The following is a 26974-nucleotide window of genomic DNA, read 5'->3' on the forward strand; positions in this document are numbered from 1 at the left end:
GTTTACCTGCTATTTACAAGCTTGTCAGCTGTGAGTGTGTGAGGAATGACATTAATTTACTCAATTAAGTGTCATTACTGCTAGGTTAACAAGATAGAAAAGCCTATAACAGTAACTTTACATCCTCAAAGCATTTATAAAATGAAAAAGGTAACACTTCATTTTACAGGTCTGCAAATTTCATGGTAATTAGGTGATAATTAGCAAGTAACCTATTTGAAATTTCTTTGGAAATACTGCCAAATTACCCCAATATTTACCTCAAAATGTATAGAAAATGACTTTATTATAAACATTATTATACTAATTAAATATATTAATAATTATATTCCGCTATTTCCCAATAGCTGGTAATTTATTTAATGCATTTCCAGCAACTATATGCTATTTTAGCATATCATTATTAAATAATGTTTATAATAAAGTAATTTTCTATCAATTTTGAGGTAAATATTTGGGTAATTTGGCAGTAATTCCAAAGAGGTTACTTGCTAATTATCAGCAATTAATATGATATTTTTCAGACCTGTAAAATTAAGTGTTACCCACTTTTCTTCTTAGCTAAGCAGGGAACTCATATGTTTATCTGACCTGATCATGTCAGAGGTTGACAAATCACAAAATCATATCAGGGTGTGTGGTAAAAAAAGAGAGTAAATATTCAAGAAAACATCTGTTGAAAAAAATCCCTTATCATAAAAGTGAACATAAACCGAAATATATCATAATATAAAAAAAGTGTCTTGAAATAAATAAAGAAATACAAAAAAATATCAAGGGAGTTCTTACAGTCATTGTTTGATCCATTATTTAGCCTCATCTCTCTGCATGTAGTGAGTGGATGATCTATTGTACAGGGTGTAATGCCTGGAATGAACCCATATGGGTCAGTCCTTACTGAAAGCTATACAAGTTAACATAATATTCTTTTTTCTGATTGTTTAAAACGTACATGAAAATTACACAATGATAAAAAGATACACCTACACAGGCGTTTTCAGTCATTCTGGCTGAGTAGACCTCAGCTCAGGAGCTTTGATGGGGATTTATGAGGTCACAAATCTACCATCTACCAATAAGAAATGATACAGGTGTAATTTGTCCCGCCCTAACAGGTGCAACGAAGCTAACAGGAGAAAGTGTCAATCAATTACAGTCTAAACACGCCCACACAGTCAGGATTAACTGAAAACACCTGTGTGGCTTTAACATACACACTTTTAAAAACACAGCATTAATCTGATTATGTCAAAAGTAACTATACACTTGTGTCTGTGCACAATAGCATCATCTCCATACTGACAACTGTGTGGTGCACTAGATAGTATGTGATTCTATACAGGATCGTTTATATACAGAAATAAATAGGTTCATGTAAAGCTAAATAAAGATTAATAGACCTCATCAAAATACAAATCTTCTGTGACATTTATACGTTTCCACACCGGGGTGTTTTACTGGCAGAAAGGGGAAGCAGTGGGATCAAAAGTCTTGAACACGTCTTTAAGCGTCCTGTCGTCTGCCTCGTCGTCTGGATCGTCCTTTTTTGGTTCTTCTTGCTCCTTCTCCTGCTCCTTCTTGTCCTCTTGCTTCTTCTCCTCTTGCTTCTTCTCCTCTTGCTTCTTGTCTTCTGCCTCTTCTTGTGCTCCTGCAGAGGCCTGTCCTCCCGGTTTGGCCTGCCTGGGGTCAGTGTACTGGGGTCGGATCAGCCCGGCCAGTGCCTGGATGGGGAGGTTATGAACTGCGGGGGGTTTGACGGGTGAGGCGGGAGGCACGGTGGGAGAACTGGAAGGCGGAGGCTGATCTGAGGCAGCGTCTGTGCTTTTGGCCTCTTCGGAAGAAGAGCCACTTCGTTGGGTTGGTGAGAGCGGTGGCGTATTGTCTTTCTTAGCGAGGAGTTTCAGAATCTTTTTTGGAGGCTCTGCTTGCTCCTTCTGAGCCTGCTCGGTTTGAGCGCGAGGATCGTACAGACTGATGCCCCCGAGGATTGTGGTGGGGCTCTCTAGCCCTCCACCAGAGGATGCCAGACGAGGGGCATAAGGTGGCAGCCTCTCAGGCTCTGGTTTCGTTTGGACAACGTGAGGAGAGGAGCTAGCAGTGGCCTTCTGCAGCCTGGGGTCCACAACTCCTCCCCCAGAGGAGGGCACTTTCTGACCCAACAGCTTGGAGTCCAGGCTTACTGTACGCTTGAGTCTGGGGTCCAGAGTCTTATGCTGACGCGGATCTACGGGTCTTTCAGCGGCGGATCGAGACTCTAAAGATCCGGAGGGTAATCGACTCATACGTTCCTTCAAACGTGCAGCTACCAGTCTGGGGTCGATCGACGGAGGGCTGGAGACGGGGGGGTGGTCAGGCAGGCTTGTTCGGTTCATCTGAGCGTCTGCTATTAGGGGAGGGAGAGGCAGGTTGATGGAGAGTTCCTGTTTGGGCACCAGGGAAGGGATGAGGTCCTCTGGGCCCCACACCACTGTCTGAGCGAAGGCTGGCTGCTGGAGCAGGATGTCCACCCGGATGTGGCTAAACTGCTTTAACTGGCAACGAGGGTCGCGCAGCACCATATCAGGTCCGGCCTCTAGAGGGATGAGAACTGCTTTGTCCCTGAGCTCCCGCTCTCCTTCATCATCCTCATCTCCTGTAGGAAGCTTCTTAGGAACGGAGTGGCTCTGCTGGCGGTAGGAACTCGGCTCCATCGGTCTCATCTTCCTGGGGTCTCTGGAGAACCGTGGGTCTGCAGCTCCGTCGGGCTCCTTTTTCACATCCGTGGGTCGCTGTCGCGGGTCCATCTTCACGCGGGGGTCGCTGGGCGTGGCCCTCTCCTTCCCGAGCCGAGGGTCACCCAGCGCTGGAGCCAATAGGGCGGCCTGGGGGGGCTTGGACTGGGACTGCTGCATCTCGCTGTGCTTCTTGAGAGATTTAAGGATGGAGGTAACACAGCTTCCATCCTCCTCATCGCTTGAGTACCAGTTTGTAGTTTCATCTGTTAAAGAAAAGATTAGACCATCAGGGCTTAAGGATGTCATCTAGCTTTTTTGGGGCCCATATGCAAAATATCTTGTTATCCTTGACCAAATGCTACTTTTTACACATACAAAATATTTTTATTTAACTTAGCTACATTGTTGACATCAAAATCAAAACAAACATGCAAACTATAAATAAAACAAAACAAAACAAAACGATTACTTTTTAAATAAAAAAAAAAAAAACGTTTTGGATAAATTATAAATTTATGAACAAATATAAACAAATAACTTTTGATGTTAGATTTATGTTAAACATCACTTTGAATGATTAACTAACGATAATGCAGAAAAACAAAGATTTTAAATTTGGGACGGTCTGTATTCATTTCGGGATGGCTTAGGTTATATTTCGGGACGGTTCCAGGAGGATGGTGTCAAAAGTTAGTTGAGAGCCCTGAAATCATATTTAAATGTGTTTTCTCTCAGAGCATGTTCGTTCACTGAGGTGTTTGGATAATTTTCCTTGGTAATACAGGTCTATCTACTTCAGTTTGTGCTCCATTTCTGAGGGGATTTTAGGTTTTATTTTATCTAAATTAATTCCGCTTCATGCCCATGGGCACTTACCTCTGTTTGCATTGTTATCATCCTGTCCCTCTGCTCTCTGTGGCTCATTTCCCTTTGGATGTGACTCTTGTTGCTGCTGTGTCAGGTGTAAAAAGATGGCCTTCTGTACTTCTGGTGGTAAAGACTGCAGCTGTGACTCTGCACCCACCTGCTGCTGGAGATTCTGCATGAAGGCCACACCAGGGTCTACTACATTGAAAATAAAACAACAATTTTGCAATTTCAGTTAAACGGTTAAAAGATAATTAGCCTATTGGATAATGATATTAATATAAAACCTGACCTCCTTGTGGAGCCATGGCCTGGTTTCGGAGGAAGCTGCTGAAGAACTCTACCGGGTTCTGACCCAACGATGGAAAAGGGAAGAGATTCTGCAGCATCTGTAGATCTGGTACAGGAGGGAACGGAGGCATCTGCATGTTCATCTGAGGGTTGATATTGGGTCGGTTTCCGAGGAAGGGTGGGGGATGACCAGGGGGGGGGATTGGTGGCGGCATTGGAAACCCGTGTGGTGGGTGCTGTCCTGGGGGGCTCTGTGGCATGGGCGGTCCGGCGGGGTGACCCATGGGAGGTGGTGATCCAGGGGGAGGAATAGGAGGACCAGAGGGCCCTGAAGGCACCATACCTCCACTCTGCGTGTCCTCCGAGCCTCCACCGAACTCATCGGTGTCTTCACCTTGATTCTGGGAGAAGTTGGATCCGCTGAAAAATAATGTGCACAATTAGGGTGAGAAGACGCTCTTTAGAGTTTGGTTTGAGTTTGATTACAGATGATTTTGGTTACCTCAGAGCAATTTTTTGTGCCAAGTCTACAGTCGGTTGAACCTTGATTTCAAACAGGGAGGGGATCTTCTTCCCTGCTTGGCCAGACGCCCCATCTGTAGGACTGCTCTGACCAGGAGTGGGAAGCAACCCCACCCCAGGAGGAGGCTTCGGAAGCGGGGCGATACCCTGCTTTCTCAGATCCTCAAGCTCCATCTCGTCCTCGCGGGCGTTCTCCTCCTCAGTGTTAATTATCTGATAAATGAAGTCAGAAATTAAACAGTTGTTGACCATTAGAACTGAGAATCTCTTTGGTATAGAAGAGTTGAAAAAACACTTTTTCCTTTACCTTATCAAGCAACTCTTTAGTCACGTCGCACAAAGCCTCGTGGGAGAATTTGCAGTTGTCCCCTTGATAACATTTGGCTCCGGTATGAAAGAACTTGCACGGGTATTCATGTGCAATCACAGGTTAAGGAATAAGACTAATTAAAAAGGTAATAATGCAATGCAATTACACAAATGTAATTAAAAACACTTGTTGTCATTAGTGAAGGATATTGTGCATGTAAATGCAATTATCTCCTTTACTGCAGTATCCTTGGAGGTAAAATTTACAAAGTTCCTTTTTCTTATCGGGTACGACGAGCTCATGTTCAAACTTGCACTGTTCTCCCTGTATGAAGACAAAAAAAATCTTTCAGGTAGGAAAGTGTTTATGCTTTTAAAAATATTTCAGTGTACATTGTTATAGCAAGTAAAACAACATTAGCACTACTATACCTTGATGCATCGACCCTCCAGGAAATACTTGCAGATGTATCTGCCGTTGTGTTCAACTGTGTGCTGATTGATGAACTCTTTGCTCATTATCGGCCGTTTCTTCTGAAAACCGGAAGAGTTTTTTCCTTCCTGGGACACAAAATAAACAACAACATACAAAAGCTGAACAGGACAGTCAAAAGCTGAAACAAAACACAAGACTGACCTTTTTACTTTTAATTGTTGTTCAGGTTTCTAAAAAAAAAATGCATATTGTAATATTCATCTCTGTGTCCAGAGCTAGTTTAGACTATCTGGCATTATAATCTTTTAGTTTTATTTGTTTACCTGGCTTTGGTTTTATGTGATCATCTATCTAGAGGTTTTGTTTGGGGTTTTCCATTTGCTGTGTTTTTCCTTGTCTCATGTATGCATTTATATGAATGAATGAATGAATGAATGAATAACAAATTATTATATATTTAGTCTGTTTCCTGTTTTATTTTGTAGTTTTTTTTTTTACTTTTGCCCTGATTTGGTCCACCTGTGCCTAATCACCCTGCTCTCCTTGTGTATTTAGTCTGTGTGTTTCCCCTGTTTCATTGCTAGTTTGTCTTCGTACCTTGTGCTTAGTTTTCCAGCCTGTTCTTCGTAATGGTTTTGTTTTTCCAGTGTTTAGTGTTCCTGGTGTTTTGGACTTCTTGTTGCCTACCTGCTACTGCTACGTGTTACCTGGCTGCCACTACCTGCATTTGGACATGTGTCCAAAGCGTGTAAGCCATTTTCACAATAAATCAATGAAATCATTCTGCAGCCTCCTCTACTGTCTGGGTTTGGGTTCAGTTCCTGTCTTCTATATCACCAACTGCTACACATATTAAATTGTTTTGTAGACACTAAAAGTATATACAATACTTTAGCTTGATTCTCCATGACCAATATAATAGTAATGTAATTATTAGGGGGGCTGCTGTGGCTCAGGCAGTAGAGTATTATATTCTACTAAAATAATATAAAGAAATATGGTTGAATTTTCAGGGGCACACTTACCGGTACCATGTCGTCCATGCCCTGGTCTCCTCCTCGACCTCGCCCACGTCCTCCCCAGGGTTTGCCCTTCAGCTTCTTGTTCTTGTAGAGCATCCCCCGTCCTCTTCCTGGTCCGCTCCCTCTGCCTCTTCCTCTTTGCCCAACTGAAAATGATCAAACATAAAACACAAAAAAACTTTATCATTCACAGTAAATCTAGATAAATTACTACATGAATGATGAATTTGAAAAAAGCATTCATACACTGCTGCTGTTTCATCCCTCTCATGCTTCCTCTCTTCACGTGGCGTCCCTTTCCCCGACTCTGGGATATCGATTCTTTTGGATACTCGGACATGTCATCTTCGTAATCCTCCTCCTCTTCATCGTAGTCGTATTTGTCATCACTGTAGTCGCTGTATTTGTCAAAATCGCTGCTCTTGTGCGGCGGGGACTTCTGTGAGTTGCCGTGGCCTCCCTTTGAATCCCGTCCATGCTGGCGAGTCAACCGACCAAAGAGAAAAATGTCACACAATGATGCCTTTTATGAATGTTTACCGTCAGCATGCCAGCGGTGGTAAACTCACCTGAGAGGACGGGCCATCAGATCCCTGGCTCTTCCGGTTTTTAGGCCTTTCTGGTCGGTCGTAGTCAGAGTCATAACTGTCCGAGCTGGAGCTGCTGGAAGGGGAGTGGTGCTGAGGAGAGGGAACAAAGGAAAAACATTCAAATTCATTTTGAGTTATTAAAAGTAGTTCACATTCATGCCTTCACTCAAGTATTATAGCATCTTACCTTCTGTCTGTCACGCCTCCTCCTTTTGGACCTCCTCTTCTCTCTGGTCTTCTTGTATCTTTTCCTGGAGTGCCTGTGAGTCTTCTCTTCCTTCTCTTTAACTTTTTCTTTTTCCTTTTCCTTCTCTTTGTCTTCATTCACCTCTGGAGCCTCTTTGTTTTCCTCTTCAATTCCAATCCCTTCGTCGTCTATTTCTCCATCTTCCAGTTCACCATCCTCTCTAAAAACAGGAAAACAGTCATTATAAGTATAAGGGTTTATATACTGTATTTGTCAGCCTCAGGCATAACTCAAATGTTTTTCACATCACGAGCGAAACCATAATCCAGAATCACCTGCTGTAGTGATTTAATAAGAGATGGAAATTAAATTACAATAAAACTGTCATAATGTCTTTTCCCTTCATTTGGAGCAAAGTACTAAATATCATTCCAGACAGTTTCCAATACGCCCGAAGCCTTTCCTGTGCTAAAGCATCCGGTCAATAACTCAAAGCTAACAGTTGATTTCCTGTGAACCAGTGAGAATTTATTTCATGAAAGCCAAATTAAATTCAACCTCAGGTTGAGTAACATCCATGGAAACGTTAGTTCATATATTTAACGACAACCTGCAGTCAGAGATGAGTCACATATATAAATTTATGACAAAGGTCCGTTATTACTGTTATATAAAGGTAAACAATTCTTATTTAAATAGCAAAAAAGCAAACATTTTGATGGAATGTCAACAAAAGCTATCTGGCTGAGAGGCCTGAGCACTCCTGTAGGAGCGTCCCAAAGGAATAATAACAAGGAATGTAAATATCTAATAGGCAGGAAATCTTTGCAGTGTGTCCAATGCTGGGCAGTGGAACACAGTGAAGTTAATGTTTAAAGACAATAACGTCTATTACTGTTCTGATCAGTAAGTGAGCATAATTTTGGCAGAGTTTGGGCTTTTACTTTGCTGCAACCATGACCCCATGATGGTATAAGAGTGAGTGGCAATGCACAAAGCACATTCTGCTCCAATTTGCACAACACATATTTCACTTTCAATTTGCACAGCAGTGATATATCTTTAACTCTACTTTATTGTATTTCTTAAAATACTTTAAAATATCCCAGCATAACTATTCAACGTATATAGAAAAATGTATTTTCCAGTGAAACCGTAATTACAGGAACACCACAAGGTGCAATAAAACCACAATCATCCTTACTTGAGCTCTTACAATCACATCTGAAGTCCCTATTGGGAATACGTCATGACTTTTCAGACCCATTTTAAGAACTAAAAGCAGTAGACTATCCATGTACGTGGAAAAACATATGCACAGAGTGAGGCTTGTCAGCCTTCAACAGCTGAGAATACACCTGCTTTTGTTCCAACCAAACACTACACCAGCTGTTTCTTCTTCTTTGCTTAAAACTTGTTAGACAGTGAAATCACCTGGTGAAATCTCTGATTTGACACCTGCATGTCCTTCTTTGTTTCACATGGTCTGACAGCCCCTGTAAGGACTACAAACCAATCAGAAGGACATGGCCTGTATCCAGCAGAAGCATTATAATCTCTCATTGATACCGTAATTACAGGAACACCACAAGGTGCAATAAAACCACAATCATCCTTACTGAGCACTTACAATCATATCTGAAGTCCCTATTGGAATACGTCATGACTTTTCAGACCCATTTTAAGAAGCAGTAGACTATCCATGTACGTGGAAAAACATATGCACAGAGTGAGGCTTGTAAGGTGTAAAACAGGGCCTTCAACAGCTGAGAATACACCTGCTTTTGTTCCAACCAAACACTACATCTTCTTCTTTGCTTGAACTTGTTAGACAGTGAAATCACCTGGTGAAATCTTTGATTTGACACCTTCATGTCCCTCTTTGTTTCACATGGTCTGACAGCCCCTGTAAGGACTACAAACCAATCACAAGGACATGGCCTGTATCCAGCAGAAGCAGTAAACTATCCATGTATGTGGAAAAACATATGCACAGAGTGAGGCTTGTAAAGTGTGAAACAGGGCCTTCAACAGCTGAGAATACACCTGCTTCTGTTCCAACCAAACACTACATCTTCTTCTTTGCTTGAACTTGTTAGACAGTGAAATCACCTGGTGAAATCTTTGATTTGACACCTTCATGTCCCTCTTTGTTTCACATGGTCTGACAGCCCCCTGTAAGGACTACAAACCAACCACAAGGACATGGCCTGTATCCAGCAGAAGCAGTAAACTATCCATGTATGTGGAAAAACATATGCACAGAGTGAGACTTGTAAAGTGTGAAACAGGGCCTTCAACAGCTGAGAATACACCTGCTTTTGTTCCAACCAAACACTACATCTTCTTCTTTGCTTGAACAGTGAAATCACCTGGTGAAATCTTTGATTTGACACCTGCATGTGCCTCTTTGTTTACATGGTCTGACAGCCCCCTGTAAGGACTACAAACCAACCACAAGGGCATGGCCTGTATCCAGCAGAAGCATTATAATCTCTCAACCCCCCCTGTGTGAACCCAGTCTCTCTCAGCAGTACTGCCAGGTGCCCAGTAGGAGGAGTAGTAGCCTCCAGTACGAGGATGATGGGCGTGGTGGCATTTCACACCAGAGTCATTTGCATAGTCTCCTGCAGATGGCAACAATGAAGCCATGAATTCATCCCCAAGCACCACCACCACCACAACAACACAAACGATGCAGCTATCTTGCATGAAAAATGATCAAGTGATGGGAAATCTAAGACTATTTATTTGGACTGCAACTGCACCAAAAGCATGCAAAAGATTTTTGTTGTAGTGGGGACCCTATATACCCTGCAATTTCATGGTTAAAATAATAATAATACAGTAACACAAGCATGTAGACCCCCACAGCACTGAAAGGCACAGATGATGCGTATTAAGCATAAGAATGTTACTCGACCTTTCATCCCCTGCAAGCTCAGAGTCTGTGGTGTTTTTGTCAAGAACAACAGGGGCTGGGGGACTGGAAACAAGGCTCACAGAAGCCATTTGGAAAAGCTGGAGCTGCCTCCTTTCTCTGTGAAGTTAACTCAGTCGTTGGGTTGTGAGAGACGCTGGAGAAAAAGACTCACGGTGTTACATAGTAAACAACACACTCTCTCTCTTCCTCCTCTTTCATCATCATAATCAATGACGTTTTAACTCTGCTTGATACCCCGCTTTGCTAATGTCCCCGTCGGTTGACAGCTGCCATGGTGAAATAGAGGAGACGGGAGACAGAAATGTAACCATGTTCGTTGATTTCAGCATCTTCATGAGGGCTTTTCTTTTCTCAACCAGTGGACTTCATCTCAAATGGCTTCTGAGGTTTTTCTGCTGCAGCTACATTCCTAGATCATATATTCCTCCAACCGTTTATATATATATATAGTCCTCTGCGGGGCTACCGAACTTGATTGTAACAAATCCTCCTCAGTGATTGGTTAGTGAAAACAAGAGCCTTGATTCTGATTGGTTGAAAGCAACGTCAGTTTATTTTTTTTTCAACATCTGCAACACTATGAAGTGTGTATGACGCACACAGTTTTGTCCTTTGTCAATATGACCGTTGGGTGAGATCGGCTTCACGCGCTCGTTGCAGTTGCTGTCGTTGCCCAGCAGGTGTAGCTCCGACTCCACGAGACAAAGACACTATAAATACCTGCTTTGTGCAACGGTAACATCGTTCCGTTACTATGGAAATAATGGAGAGCCGTTTGAGCATTTATTCCATATCTTTGATATCAGACGTCACTAGTTCGGTCTTTGTCAGCACTAGTTGGACAAAAACTCTTACTAGTCACTGTTTTTCAACAACTAGTGGACTTTTATCCAACTAGTTCCAACAGAAGCCTTACTAGTCAGACTGTGCACCACACTAGTAGGACCAAAGTCCCAACTAGTCAGCTTTTTGACACACTAGTGGACCTCTGGACAGAACTAGTAACACTGAGAGTCTTACTAGTTAACTAGTAAGCTGCAAAAGCTTTGATATGTTAACTAGTAAAGGACATATTCACCTCACTAGTTAACTAGTCACCTACAATTTCCTGCACTAGTTAACTAGTGAGGTCCAAAATGTCCACTAGTTAACTAGTGAAAGTCTTTTTTTTTTTTACCTAACTAGTAAACTAATGTGGGCCAAAAAGAGCCACAAGTTAACAAGTAAGGTCAAAAAGACCTTCACTCGTTAACTAGTGAACATTTTGAGCTGCACTAGTTAACTAGTAAGGTCAAAAAGACAACAACTAGTGTTACTATTGGACATTTTGGCCCTTACTAGTTAACTAGTGACCTACAATTTTCTGCACTAGTTAATTAGTGAGGACCAAAATGTCCACTAGTAACTAGTTAAAGCTTTTTGACCTTACTAGTTAACTAGTGCAGCTCAAAATGTTTACTAGTTAACTAGAAAGGGACAAAAAAGTCCACTAGTTGCTGAAAAACAGTGACTAACAAACGGCTTTCCATACGTAAGTGAGTAAAATGTTTAGTACCATTAACAATAGGCTCAAAATGAGTGTTGTTCCTTATAATGTACTTCTACACAATAATGTAGCCTTAACAGTTAGCATTAGTTAGCTATCAGCTAATGGTTAGCATTAGCTATCAGGTCTGCAGGATGGATAATAATGCACTATACTCACTTTTAACAGTCTTCTGCACTATACTCACTTTTAACAGTCTTCTGCACTATACTCACTTTTAACAGTCTCTTTTGCACTATATTCACTTTTAAGTCTCTTCTGCACTATGTTCACTTTTAACAGTCTCTTCTGCACTATATTCACTTTTAACAGTCTATTCTGCACTATATTCACTTTTAACAGTCTCTTCTGCACTATACTCACTTTTAACAGTCTATTCTGCACTATATTCACTTTTAACAGTCTCTTCTGCACTATACTCACTTTTAACAGTCTCTTCTGCACTATATTCACTTTTAACAGTCTCTTCTGCACTATACTCACTTTTAACAGTCTCTTCTGCACTATATTCACTTTTAACAGTCTCTTCTGCACTATACTCACTTTTAACAGTCTCTTCTGCACTATATTCACTTTTAACAGTCTCTTCTGCACTATATTCACTTTTTAACAGTCTCTTCTGCACTATATTCACTTTTAAGTCTCTTCTGCACTATATTCACTTTTAACAGTCTCTTCTGCACTATACTCACTTTTAACAGTCTCTTCTGCACTATATTCACTTTTTAACAGTCTCTTCTGCACTATATTCACTTTTAAGTCTCTTCTGCACCATGTTCACTTTTAACAGTCTCTTCTGCACTATATTCACTTTTAAGTCTCTTCTGCACCATGTTCACTTTTAACAGTCTCTTCTGCACTATATTCACTTTTAAGTCTCTTCTGCACCATGTTCACTTTTAACAGTCTCTTCTGCACTATATTCACTTTTAAGTCTCTTCTGCACCATGTTCACTTTTAACAGTCTCTTCTGCACTATACTCACTTTATAACAGTCTTCTGCACTATATTCACTTTTAACAGTCTCTTCTGCACTATACTCACTTTATAACAGTCTTCTGCACTATATTCACTTTTAACAGTCTCTTCTGCACTATATTCACTTTTAACAGTCTCTTCTGCACTATATTCACTTTTTAACAGTCTCTTCTGCACTATATTCACTTTTAAGTCTCTTCTGCACCATGTTCACTTTTAACAGTCTCTTCTGCACTATATTCACTTTTAAGTCTCTTCTGCACCATGTTCATTTTTTAACAGTCTCTTCTGCACTATATTCACTTTTAAGTCTCTTCTGCACTATATTCACTTTTAACAGTCTCTTCTGCACTATATTCACTTTTTAACAGTCTCTTCTGCACTATATTCACTTTTAAGTCTCTTCTGCACCATGTTCACTTTTAACAGTCTCTTCTGCACTATATTCACTTTTAAGTCTCTTCTGCACCATGTTCATTTTTTAACAGTCTCTTCTGCACTATATTCACTTTTAAGTCTCTTCTGCACCATGTTCACTTTTAACAGTCTCTTCTGCACTATATTCACTTTTAAGTCTCTTCTGCACCATGTTCACTTTTAACAGTCTCTTCTGCACTATATTCACTTTTAACAGTCTTCTGCACTATATTCACTTTTAACAGTCTCTTCTGCACTATATTCACTTTTTAACAGTCTCTTCTGCACTATATTCACTTTTAAGTCTCTTCTGCACCATGTTCACTTTTAACAGTCTCTTCTGCACTATATTCACTTTTAAGTCTCTTCTGCACCATGTTCATTTTTTAACAGTCTCTTCTGCACTATATTCACTTTTAAGTCTCTTCTGCACCATGTTCACTTTTAACAGTCTCTTCTGCACTATATTCACTTTTAAGTCTCTTCTGCACCATGTTCACTTTTAACAGTCTCTTCTGCACTATATTCACTTTTAACAGTCTTCTGCACTATACTCATTTTTAACAGTCTCTTCTGCACTATACTCACTTTTAACAGTCTCTTCTGCACTATATTCACTTTTAACAGTCTCTTCTGCACTATACTCACTTTTAACAGTCTATTCTGCACTATATTCACTTTTTAACAATCTCTTCTGCACTATATTCACTTTTAACAGTTTTCTTCATCTCCTTGTATTTTTATATCTGGTATATTTATTTTGTACTTTGTACTTTGCACTACTAACTTTTTTACTTAGCGTTAGCTATCAGTTAGCAGTTGGACGTCATAATATTCAATTTATTCTGAAGAGACCCCTTGAGTTTGTCAAGGATGGTTAAAAGAGGAGAAGTCATCTACGCATACGAGACATGCGCAGTCTGCACTCACCATAATTGAGCCAATAGTAACGCAGCTCTTGTTACATTGCGCATGCGCAGTAAACAACTGTCAAGACCTGTGTCCTAACCTCTTTCGATAGGCCGTGGAGTTTGTAAGGAAATAGAAACAAACAATTTCACCCCTAATGGCCGAGTAAACAAACATAATAAAGGCCATATTCGTGTGCTAGATTGCACACTTTTATATTGATGTGAACTTCCCATGAAAGTAAGAGAGAGATGTATAAGAGAAAAAACATGTTAGGGAGTATGTGTGTGGGAGGGATTCCTGCTGCAGGAAACCAAGGTGGCGTGCAGAGCTAAGAGGCTGAACTCTCCAGAGCTCAGATAAAGAGACGGGAGCGCATCTCTGTCCTCAGACACCTGATGAGCATCCTTCAAACTCCTCAAACCCGGGGACGGACCTTCATAAGAGATAACTATTTGGGGGGATTTTATCGAAGTACTATAAAAAAAGAAGCTTTCTAAATCTTGGAGAACATCAACAACAGGGAGCAGTATTACTTTATTATTACTGAACTCTCAGAGATGGCTCTGTCTTTTCAACGCAGGTGTTTGCTTTTGCTGTGTTTGACAGCTATCCAGGGTGGTCATGCTGCCGTTCAGGTAAGAGCAATTCACTTTATTTACATTAGTTTATGCCACAAATCAAGAAGATCTGATCAAACTAGGTTTAATAAAGTGTGTTAGGACCTACAGGATATCAAATCTCAAAATCTGAGCCAACCATATTAGGGAAATATAAATTTGACGAAAAATAATCAATTTTAAAGGTCTTATTGATAACATTTTTATTTAGAAGAATGTTTCAAGAAAATGAAATAATAATAATAATACATCCACAGAGCTTTTAGAAAGGTGCCGAATAAAAGTATGGTATTATGATTGTGAATTAATCATTTAAAAAAAAAATCGGTGGGTCCAAAATGAATGTTCCAATCCAAACCATCCAATCCAAATTTATTTATAAAGCACATTTAAAAACAACAAAAGTTGACCAAAGTGCTGTACAATTATACATTAAAAACAACACATTAAAACATTAAGACCAACTTAAAACCAACAGGACATTAAAATAATAAAAGCATTAAGACCAATAGGAAAGGAAAAAACGATTAAAATAGTCAACTCTCATGCCGAGCCAAAAGCCAAGGAATAAAAGTGCGTTGTTATGTTATGTTTATCTCTGTTGTTCATATCTGATGTTTGTTCCCACTTCTAACAAGGCTTGTGGGCCAATAGTATAACGACGTTGGTATCACGTGGTATCTCTGGGTCGTCAGTTAGGCTTTGTCCGAAATCGCATACTATGCACTACATACTCAACAGGTGTACTATCGTTCGACATACTTTTGTGTGAATAAACAGTAATATGTATCCGCACTGAGCAGTAATTTACGTCATCACTTCCCGAGAGCCTCCTTTGCCCTAACCCTGACCCTTTGAAGGCACCATAAGTGCATGGCAACCACATGTTGTGAAGTAAATGCAATGGAACAGAAGAGGGAGGATGTGACATCTACTGGCTAAATGTTATCAATGTTATCAATAACACCTTTAATATCTTAACCCCAACCAATAATATAATTGTGTTTTATTCTGATTCAGAACTTTATCCAGCTTATTGTGATTGTGTTTTTTGCAGTGTTTGTGATCACAGTCTGTAATTTCCACTGGAGAAGTTACACGAAACTTTTGGCTTTTCCTAAAAACTTTCCTCGTAGCATCCGGAAATGAATCCTCTCATGTCTTGTCAGCTGTTGGCATTTCCCCTTTGCCTGAGGCAGGTGAAAGGAGCACTTACTGCACAGGTCCAAACTATGTGCGTGTTGAATTTTAATGTATTAAAGCTAGTTGTTATTGTACAGGGCCCTCCAAATGCCAGTGCAGGAATGTAAGGTATGCTGCACAGAGAAATTGTTCCAATGAGCATGTGATTAATAAACCCTCTTGAAAGGATTAGAGGCACTTTGTCTGAGGAACTTTGTATTGGCTTGACAAGCTTTCTCCCTCAAGTAACTGCTAGTGGCACCCATGCTATTTTGAGTCTGCCCATTCAGGATTATCCAACGAGCATGTGCCTTCCTTCCTACGGCCATGCAAAATATACAGAGGAACAGCGTTTTGGACTTATGTCCCACTGACATCTGCCAGACAGCTTTTGTCCAGCTGTGTCTGCCACTAGATAGTTTTGATAGTACGTGGGACGGGGTGAGGGAGAGAAGAAGAGAGATGCTGGGCCTATACTGCCTCACATGTGAGTGCAATGAGGTCTAATGGAAAATAGTGGAGAGCAAATAGAGTTTAGAATAAAATAAATCATGGTGGCTGCATCATGCAAGTACAGTAAAAACGTGTTACATAATGTATTTTAATATCAATGAAAAACTCTTTGTATCCATAACAACCATGTGCCCACCAACAGGTTTAGTTTCAATTACATCATGCTCCACAGCTGCACATTAATGTTTATTCACGGCTCATGTTCTATATTTTATGACCGTTAAAGTGAGGTAACCTTTATTCCTGTGCTCGCGTTCTTGTTGGAAAGTCATTGCATTTTGAAATGTTTTTGCCAAGGCTCGTTTATATTCTGCTCATAGTGCTCGTGCTTTGTTCGCAGACGTGCATGGATAAGCACCAGGTGGTGGGGGTGCTTCGTCAAATGGAGAAGTTTCTGAAAGGTCAGGAGATGCGATTTACGGAGGGCCTCAGGATCATGAAGTCAAAGCTGGCAACGCTTCAGAACTCCGTCTCCAAGTTACCTCAAGCTGACCAGTCAGCTGGTGAGTAACAAGCAGATAACAACGCACACCACCACCGTAGTCATCATATCCCCCATCATTATTTTCATCTTTAAAGGCCCCTTCTCTCATCACACATTTTGACTTGTCATAGCAGGAAAAGCACAGGTGTAACTAATAACATGAATGGCTCTGTTCTATTCAAGTGTCCCAGTAAGTCATGGCAGCGTGCAATACCAAAAAACCCTGAGACTGAGGCAGCTAAATGGAATTCAGCCATCATTCATAAAGTACATCTGTGCTTTCCCCACTGTCACTTGTCAAAATATCTTCTCTGTCTCTTCAATCATAATCTTCATCAGCTTGTTATTACATACAGTAGTTGATAATTATTAAATCCAGCTCACTCACTTGTCCTGGCTGATGAGACCTCTACACATGTTGAGGTGTGGCAGAGCTATGCATGGATGTACATAATGTCGCCATAATGTTACACACATCCTGTATGTATGAATTCATTTTTACACTGTAAAACAGAAATTGTTACATTCTTCCATTTTACAATAAACTGGATAATGGAATTTGGTAAAGATATCATTTTAAGCATATGTCTAACTGCTCAGGTAAATAAATGAATGAATGAATAAGTTACTGTTTGTTTAAAAGCTAAGGAAGCACGATTGTTTTTTTGTTTTTTTTTACATGTAGTCTACCATCTTCTGCTTATTTGACCATATGGCATAAGACAGGGACAAATACTTTGATTTATTTTAGGTATTTATGTGTGTCTGTTTGTGTCTTAAAAACGGCTATTGTAGAATTCGTCAAGTTTACAATTTAATACAACTGATTAACTATTGACTCAAATTAATCAGGTGATTTAAAGTTGACTAATTGTTGATTTTTAATTATCAGGTGAATGCCATTCTGATATTATTTTATGATGAGTAACTGTACGAATTTGATTTTATAGTCATGACTTAATACACATTCTTTAGGTGTATGCTGTAAAATCAACATACCATGATGATAGGCTGCTAAAAATACAGAATAGATGTCTATATTTACTCCACTGAGCCTGTAAACACACAGTATATGGTTGGCTGTAACTATAAATTGGCTTTGGATTATTCTACGCATTCATTTTCACAGAAAGAGTTTCACTGAATGAGTCACTATTTAATTGACAATCCATAAAGTTTCACATTATGTTATGACTGAGGTTTTGTTCAGTAACTCAGTGAATGATTGTTCCTTTAAAGGCAACAGAAGATCCAAAGTATCAAATTTACAACATTTTGGGAACATTCAATTGTTTGAAGTTGATCTTCAGTTGTTTTCTTTTGACAATAGAGAGCCAGATATGGCTTCTTCTATTATGGGATTATGTATTCATCCAACAGTGCAAGGCCATCTCAGTTACAGAGCTGGGTACTTGACAGGGGAAGTGGATTTGTGGAATTGTGTTGTTTGGCAGCAGACACTGAGGCCAATTTGTTAGTGATGGACGAGTGCAGTCCATAACTCTGGAGAGTACTTGGCAGGACAGGAGGAAGCTGATGTTTTACATTTACACCAATAAAGGCTCAACAAAATGAAAAGACAAAAGTGAAATTATTGCACTGCTAGCTTTAAATGCTCAGATCAGGAACAAAATCGCCAAATCCACATTTCAATAAAAATGAAATACATTTTGATTCAGATATAGTTACAATAAATGAATTAGTGAACTAATTTGATGATAATGTCATCCAAATAATGTTGTGCAAGCTTGGTTAGCCTATTCTACAGTACATGCTTTCCTATACAATGCATGCAAAACACACATTACACACAGTTATCTTTCATACCCCTGTGCCATCATGCTCAAAGTGGTCAGAAAAAGAGCTTTCATTACACTACAAACACAAGCTGGACATACATTATAAATTGTTTGTTTTGACAGTGGTTTTCACTTGAGGTTGAAAGAATAGGAAACATTTTCTCCTAGTGGGTTGAAGCAGAAATTGTCATTAAAGTCAAACATGAAATACATTCACAATGTTATGTAATGTAATTACGTTCTATGTTATACAAGCCTTAAACTTTCCAGAGCATGCAACATAGTATAACTTTTGGCTGCTAGTGAAATTGTGACTCATAGAAATGGCCGGTGTTGTGCTGGTTGACTATAAATGAGGCATTTGAACCTTCCTCTCCTCTGAAGCCTCTGCGCTGCCCAGTGACACGTGTATATCCCCAGGCAGAGAATGCCAGAGGATGTCTGGAGGCTTACTCCACATGTGACCAGCCTTCCTCTCGTGTTCTCTCTTTCTCTCTCTCCCACAGCTCCCACCACCTGCCCCTCCCTGGAAGCCCCCGCTCACGGAACCAAGTTTGGCTCAAAGTATTTCGTTGGACATGAGGTCCATTTCACTTGTTCCCAGGGCTACCATCTCGTCGGCTCCGCCATGCGTGTCTGCCGGGACAACGGCACCTGGACTGGCGTCAGTGCTATCTGTAAAGGTGAGCGAGAGATACGGGAATTCCAGGCCTATTCCCCTTGTCACAAATCCTACTTTATTAGACATGTGTGAGACCAGTGTTACATTTGATTCAGGTGAGGAATGCAGTCTCACCTCAGTTAGTGTCTGTGATGAAAACATAGTTTCATCACAGGATTAGGAGCTTTTTCTTTCTCCCACACACATACACTACTTTTCTGATTTGGTGGAATGTTTTGGGCCAGGAACCACTATGTCTGTGCATTATTCACTGTTGAGCAGAAATCCCCACACCAATTTAAGGCGACCTTGGCTCAGCGGTGTCTGAATGCCAGGCTGAAAGAGACAGCAGCCCAGAAGCCAAACACACACACACACACACACACACACACACACACACACAGATAACAGGCAAAGAAAAGAGGCATTCTTTAGAGTGGCTGGAGCTCCTCGGCGTACTGAATGAAGCCCTCGTTAAAATGGCATTAAATGTCTCTGAACACAGAAAAAACACCTGTACTGCATTCCACTGTGGGGTGCCTTATCCTCCAGGTTTCTACTCCTCGTGAACAACAGTGGTTGGGCTACTGTAAGATAAACCCTACCTCTCTTACTCATGTTTCCGTGGTTCTTTGACAGCAGTCCCTCTGGACGGGGTTAGGTCCAGACATTATACCCACACCACGGTCTGATAGCACAGAAGTATGCTAAGCATGCTATTGATTGCCCCCTCAGCCTGTGCTGGTGGCACTCTTCCAAAAATTCCAAGTGGTGCGCTCAGTTGAACATGTGCATACGTTTATTGACATTCATGGTTAAAACAACACAAGAAGGCTCGACTCTGCACAGTATTATCCCTGTTCATGTTTTTCAGCCCCGGCATAAGAGGTCTAAATTTAGTCATGCTTAAGAAGCAGTATTGACAGAGTGTGAAAACTTTAAAGTAAAGAAGAGTTTAAAAATATCTAGCAGAGTGAAGTGGGCCTTTTCATGTTATGGTCCTGTGGTGGCCCCTGGGGAAGCCAAATAAACATTAAAGGGATTGGTTGTCATCCAGTATACTGTGGGCTCAGAGAGCACAGACTGCTTCATAATTTGAACATCTGCACAACTCTAAGAGCCAACTACAGAAACAAAGATCATAAGGCATGATGTACTATTTTTCCTACCTTTTATATCATCTTCATGGCCACCGTTTGATGATTAACTAATCTATATGCCACAAATAAGACAACAAGACTTAACATTGGTGGATGAAAGAATGGATCTGTACTTTATAAATACTGAGATGTCTCCAGTACTGTACTCTTTTTCACAGTCAAAGCAAAGGCATTTATACCAATTTGCACATGCTCAGGTGGGTGGAGGTCATAAAATCACTTGTAAAGAAGTTTGAATGAAGTGTGCATGAAAACGTGAGTAGAATTGCTAAGAATCTTTTATGGGAAGTTATTGAGACGTGAGGTACTTGGCAAGTGTTTGTTTTGCAGAAAGGAAAAATGTTCACATGTTCAAAACAACAAAAGCATTTCTGCCTTTATTCTTATGTGTTTCACAATGCTCCTAATAAAGATAGGAGTAAAACATAGTAGGCTAGACTTACACCAACAATTTAAACTTTGAAGGTGCAGATGGATTTTATTGAATTGCTCTTTAAAAATGATCCCCATTAGATTTCATCACGATAACTACTACTACTGACTTACTGTTGACATATTGTACCCATAATGACATTACCAGTTTCTCATTCTGAAGTATAGTGAGGGCCACTTGCCACTCTCTGGGCTGGTTGTGTTCATTATCTCTGAGGAGGAGCAGCTGTGGGAACCTAATTGTTCCTGATGAGGATCAGGTGTGTGAAGCCGATATCTAGTCCTGGTTGGCAATTTTCAGATGCTGACTCATTGTCTCGTTGTGAGAGCTTTATTATGTTGCTTGGTCTAGCTGTGTAGAGGTGTGTGAATTGGCAGAAGATACCACGTGAACCTATCTGCATGATTCGCTCACCATTTTCTGTTTACTCTTTGAGCTTAGTCTGTTAGAGTGGGGTAGGTCTGTGTGGCCTGTACCATCACTTTTCCTTATGCTGTTTAATAAATTGCGCTGCAGATGATGTCAATCAACCATTGTGTTGAATTGTTCTGTATATTTTATTCTGAAACCCATTTAAAGCACCTAGTCTTCTTTATTTTGTCAAGGTTGACAGAAGCACACTGATACTGGTTGTAAAGATAGCTGGATAAACCTTCCACCACTTTACACAGCTGCATACATAGACACCTTCAACCTAAGGCAAATATTATAAAAGGTATTTTCACAGATTATAACTGTTAAAACAGTGTCAAAGGTAGAAAACTGACAAGAGGTTCAGAAGAAGCTTTCTCAACAAGCTGACCAAAGTGATAATTCTCTCCTATACAGATATAAGTGAGTGTGCAAGTAATCCCTGCCAAAATGGAGGTACCTGTGTGGATGGTGTTAACCAGTACAAATGCACCTGCCCCCAGAACTGGAGTGGCTCTCACTGTCAGCACCAAACACAGACAGGTCGGTACCACACACAACTTTGTTTAGTTTGTATTTGCATGTCAGTCAAGACAAGACTGAGATACTGTACATGTTTACAATGTGTTCAGCTCCAGATCAAATGTTAGCACAGGTCTTCAACTTTAATATTTTCTCCCCTAATGCAGCACCACCTGAGTGGAGTGTTATGAATGATCCAGCATTCAGCCGGAGACCTCGCTGTGCCCAAGTGAACCAAGCCCAACACTGCAGCTGTGATGCAGGCTTCCACATGAGTGGCACCTCTGACAACAGTATCTGTCAGGGTGAGCTGTAATTACGTGCTACTTAATTGATCCCTGTTGGGAAATTCTCCTTTTGCTGCTCCTCCTCATGGGGAAGCAAGGTCAGCTACAGAGCAGCTCAACGACGACGTCTCAGCAGGACAAATAGCAGACGATATAGGGACTTACCAGCTGAAAAGATCCAGAATACCCAAATCTTTTACTCCTCTGGTGATTAATATGGTTACAAATGAGAGTAATCTGTGGAGCCAGTCTGTGACAAACAAAATAATCCTCTCGAGAGGCCGCAAGCTGATTAGCATTCATTTAGGTCACAGTTCAGTTGCTTTTAAGATGTAATTGGTTGAGTAACATTTTGAAATGAGCATTTTCTAGCTTATCCATTGTCAGACCGATAGCCGATGGGTTCCGAGATTGCTCAAAAGGCTAAACTAAGGGACCTAAATACAGACGAAAACCTGAGAGACAGAAACAAAACTGATTCCTTAGAGTGTGCTGTAAATTGTATGAGGTATATAATTATATATATCCCAAACATCTCCTCCTTCCTAGTTACTCTTACGTGCACAATTGCCTGGTCATGTGATGCATGTTTAACATTTCTTTGTCTGTCTCTTGACAGATGTAAATGAGTGTGAATTTTACCAGCTGGACCAAGGAAGGAAGCTGTGCGTCCACGAGTGCGTGAATGTCCCGGGCTCGTACCACTGCTCTTGCCCCAGCGGCTACAAGTTGCTCCCAGACGGGCGGAGCTGTGAGGGTGAGTGACAAGAGGGAACAGAGGACAAAGGCTCATTCACAGAGCCCTGGCTGCAGATCTTCCCTGGGTATGCAGCTCCAGAGAGGAATACCTGTGACTTAAAAAAGACGAGGGGCCTTTAGCGGCGGAGCTTTTTTGTTTCCGCAGAGGTGTCTGTCGGCCCCAAACCCCGTTACCACTTTCATTTGCACCCCTGAAGCTTACAATGCTTGCCAGTGGAATGAGTGACCTCACCCTTTCCCAGCAGAAGGGATCGTTGGTGCATGAGGCGTTTTGAGAGACTAAACTAAAAAAGCCAAATAAACAATCACAGCACAGCACCCCCTGCTCAGACTGTGGTAACCAGGAAGCAGCGAGTCAGTCTGGCAAGTTTCTCTCCCCGCTTCTCATTCTTACATGCCTCCGCTGTTTTGTCTTCCAGATGTGGACGAATGTTTAAGCCAGCAGCACAACTGTAGCCGAGGGACAACGTGTATCAACACGGGGGGAGGCTTTCAGTGTGTCAACCCAGAGTGTCCCCGTTCTCATGGAAACATCAGCTACGTCAAGACATCTCCCTTGTAAGCGGATACACCCCAATGTAACCATTTTGCTTTCTTAGTCATTTGTTTTGTCAGTGAAAAGCTGTAGAAAAAACATAAACCAGGATCACATCTTCCACGTGCCAGCAGGAAATTGTCGTCAACTTTTAAATGACCCTGTGCATACTAAATCAGACCCAACTGTGAGACAGTAATGGGCTCCTGGCGGACATTTACACTTTGAATAGCAAGAAAAACAGAAATATAATGGATCATTGCTGCGTTCAGGTGTGCCAGTAATCCATGCCAGTGAACCAGCATGCGCAATTAAAATACATGTATAAACTGTCATTGAAGAGGTGAGCAAGGTGTTGCAGCCTCAGTGTTCTCCAGCAGAACTACGTAAAGGGAAATTCACGTTTCATACAATTTGGGACTTAGTTTTGGCCATCATTGCTATTGGCAGAAATAACGTTCAGCTCTCCATGGTAACTGCTGAGATCTGGCGACGCTGCAACGCCACTAACTGCCAAGTTAACCAAACTTTTTTTGGAGAAGAAATCAAAGGCTGCAGATGATTACCATTACTACAACCGCTATAAACATCCATCATAGTTTACTAACCAACCTCCTGCTTCTGCTTTGACCTTCTGTAATTGCTGTAGTTGTGTGCTCACAGTATTCCTGTGCAACGAGAGATTATTACAAACATTTTGGGTGCACTCACTTTTCAGATTTACCATCAAATAAAGTGGTTTAGATAATCTGGCTAAACTGTTAACTCTTGTTTAAAACCTGATCGTCTGACTGGTCGAGATTCTGACCTTGTTGTAGTGATGATGCCACCAGACGCTCCCCGATCTTACTTTAATGAGTACAATGTTTTCATAACCAATAGAAATGATGACAATAAAACATAAGAGTTGTGGTTATAGCTGTATCACAGTGAAGCAAATCGTTCCTGACAAAGAACATGCATGCTCAGCAGAACTTAGCTAGATGACGTTTTTTTCTTCTTAAAAATCATGTAGAGCGTCTGTGTCCCGGCCAAATGTTTGGAGACATTACAGCTTCCATCTCCCTAGTTGCCCGTCATCAGCAAGCTGCCTCATTTAAGAGCCTGAAACAAAACTCTGTTTGCTTCTACTGAACCATCAATGTGGTGAAATACTGCTCCGCTGCCAAGCAAAGGGGATGAATAAATGTTTGGGAAAACAGGGAATCGAGTAAGGCAGTAGCTGTGTCTCCATGTCATACTACATAAAAATGTTATGCAGGTTTTGAGATTGTAGTGAACAGAGATGGAAGTTTGGAAGTACTGCACAGAAAAAAAGTTCACAGCTTGCTACGATTCCAAGACTGCAGGGCACATGACCTCATATGTACTGTATGCATGTGTGTCACTTCTCTTAAGTCACAAAGAACCAGTTCTAAACACTTTCCCACAGGGATGGATTAATTATGTAATTGTTTTCTCAGTGACAAAACACACAGAGAATGGAAAACATGTACCACGTTGTGCTTAATATTTGCTGCATTTCTGTCCTGCAGTCAGTGTGAGAGAAACCCCTGCCCCATGGACAGCCGCTCCTGCCACCTGGCTCCCAAGACCGTGTCCTTCCACTACCTGTCTCTGAGCTCCAACCTGAAGACTCCCGCAACGCTTTTCCGCATGGCGACCGCCGCCGCCCCTGGGCGCACCGGGCCGGACAGCCTGCGCTTCGGCATAGTGGGCGGAAACTCCCGGGGCATCTTCGTCATGCAGCGTTCAGACAGGCAGACCGGCGAGCTGATACTGGTCCAGCAGCTGCGCGGGCCGCAGGAGATCAGCGTCGACGTGGACATGTCCGAGTACAGCGAGCGCACCTTTCAGGCCAAGCATGTGGCCAGGGTTAACATCCTGGTTTCACCTCACAACTTCTGAGGGCGAGCTGGCTGAAGGAGGAAGATTAGAGACAGAAAGGTGAAGAGGAAGAATGGGCACTGAGTTTACTGATACAGTTTCTTCATCCCCTATCGGAAACTCATTTGTCTGAGGCAGGCCAGCATTTTGTTCAGTGGCCAAATTACCAAAAGAGTGACAAGCCAATATTTAACAGTTATATTATTAATAATATACGGCAAAACACATCATAGATGCTTCTTTAAGTAGTGTCAGTATGAGCTTTGACTGATGTTTGACTGAGCGTGAATGCATGATAGCTAAACAAGGCATGAATGGGTCGGAAGGGATGGCTGTTTTTGTCATTTCTGTTGCTTTATGTTTGTATTTTTATGTCCATTGTAGATCATGTCTGTAGCTCAGGGTCCGGCCCCGGGGCTGATGCACTGCCCTCGCTTTACTGATGATAAATCCCTATAAGACATTAGGGCCCTTGTGGCTCTAATTTATTGGAAATATTATTGCTGGTTTTTACATTGTAACATAGTGTACGCAACGTTTATCTTCCATCATATACTGTATATTTGTTTTGTTTTTTGTACTAGCTTGCCTTGTTTAAGGCACCATCTGCTATACTAAGGGAGTTTTTTTTTAAACAGTAGATGTACCTGGGCATATTTCTTCTATTACTCATATTCTGTATGTTACCCAGAAATCATTATATTCTAAAAATCAAAGACGATTTGGCAAGCTTGCAAATGCACTACACAATTTATCTGGAATTTTAATTGTCTCTATACATAACTGAAATAAAGTCGGTCTAACATTTCAGTATTTGTTAGAATTACCTCACTTGACGCTGAGCAGCGTGCTATTAAATGTCCTTGTGGCGGTGCTTGTTTTCATTCTACAGTACATCCTTTATGAGTGCGTTTTAATGAGCGAAATTCAAACCAACGCATAGTTGATGAATGAACGCTGGATGGCTAAAAGGTTTCTCTGGCTGAATGGATGAAAGGTTAGAGAGGAGGAATGTGTGTTTTATAATATAACCCCTGGGGCAGAAGTTCACAGACGATACAAGTCAAAGCAGCATTTCCCACATGTCTCAAAAACAAAAGGAGTTTAACAGTATTTCTATTTGACTTCAATTCAAGGAACAGCAACTGTCACATTATGAAAACATATCTCAGTGTGTCTACTTGTTAGAGAAAGAAGAGACTAATGTTCACCACATGTGTTCTCTTCACTCTGTCCTCCTCTCACGTCTCCATCCAGGGGTTTACTTTATTGCAATAAAATGAGCCAGAGGAGCTGCATGCTTCCAGGAGGGAGTGGATGGTGAGAATCAAAACACATGCCCCGACAACGGTACACACTGCTCTGAAAAACGACAATGTGCCTTAATGGCAGGCGTAATTTCCTTCAGTAACCGTACCAGCAGGGCTCACATTGCAGCCTTTGTTTCCAGCGCTTGTGCTCGGGCTGTTTGATGTTCACATGTTTCCTCCATTCTCAGGCGGAAGGACATATTGCCAGAGACAATTTGCAGAGAGCTGCTGAGCTGCATAACACAAGCCATTTGCTAGAGAGTAATGATAGAAAATATACAGTAAGGGCCTTGAGGCAAAGCCAGCACAGAGGGGTTTACACTGGTTTTACGTCAGAGTCACAGACACATGGTGAATTTGGTGCTCTGTTGTGTCTTCCTCTTAGTGCTTATGGTGATTTTAATGCAAAATTCATAGGGGATGGACAAAATAATACATTAGATACACACAAGGACACCGTGGCATGCAGTAAATACAAATTAGATGAAGCTTATAATGTGGTTTTGACACTTTAAAGGGGAACACCACCCAAATTAAGAATTCCAATATGTTATTCCCATGGCCTAGTAAAGTTCAACCAATATTTGTGAACATGAGCTACTCCCTCTCAAAGCCAGAGACCAGAAGAAGTAAATCTCAAACTTGTGATGTCATGGGGTATAACATCTGGAGCTGCTCC

The 26974-nt window shown here is 41.2% G+C and overlaps 2 protein-coding genes across 3 annotated transcripts; one reads left to right on the forward strand and one right to left on the reverse strand.

Annotated features, from left to right (window-relative positions):
• Positions 1–464: 464 nt before the first annotated feature.
• Positions 465–10346, reverse strand: LOC119496109 (zinc finger CCCH domain-containing protein 6). 2 transcript variants are annotated; one of them, XM_037783191.1, is made up of 12 exons: positions 9862–10346; positions 6939–7158; positions 6731–6841; positions 6408–6639; positions 6165–6307; positions 5136–5264; positions 4914–5028; positions 4702–4811; positions 4375–4607; positions 3874–4292; positions 3591–3776; positions 465–2977 (listed from the first exon to the last, which is right to left on the reverse strand). In XM_037783191.1, the coding sequence occupies exons 1-12, from the start codon at positions 9948–9950 to the stop codon at positions 1455–1457; spliced, it is 3510 nt and encodes a 1169-aa protein (XP_037639119.1). In that variant the 5' UTR covers positions 9951–10346; the 3' UTR covers positions 465–1454. The 2 variants fall into 2 exon arrangements, with proteins under 2 accessions (XP_037639119.1, XP_037639118.1); XM_037783190.1 differs by having other exon boundaries at positions 3591–3779.
• A 3649-nt stretch (positions 10347–13995) lies between these two features.
• Positions 13996–26195, forward strand: LOC119495837 (fibulin-7). The gene is made up of 8 exons (XM_037782701.1): positions 13996–14370; positions 16388–16550; positions 18837–19013; positions 21413–21538; positions 21685–21822; positions 22424–22561; positions 22983–23121; positions 24634–26195. The coding sequence occupies exons 1-8, from the start codon at positions 14293–14295 to the stop codon at positions 25004–25006; spliced, it is 1332 nt and encodes a 443-aa protein (XP_037638629.1). The 5' UTR covers positions 13996–14292; the 3' UTR covers positions 25007–26195.
• Positions 26196–26974: the final 779 nt, after the last annotated feature.

The sequence above is a fragment of the Sebastes umbrosus genome, chromosome 10, assembly GCF_015220745.1.
Source record: "Sebastes umbrosus isolate fSebUmb1 chromosome 10, fSebUmb1.pri, whole genome shotgun sequence".
Classification (NCBI taxonomy): Eukaryota; Metazoa; Chordata; class Actinopteri; order Perciformes; family Sebastidae; genus Sebastes; species Sebastes umbrosus.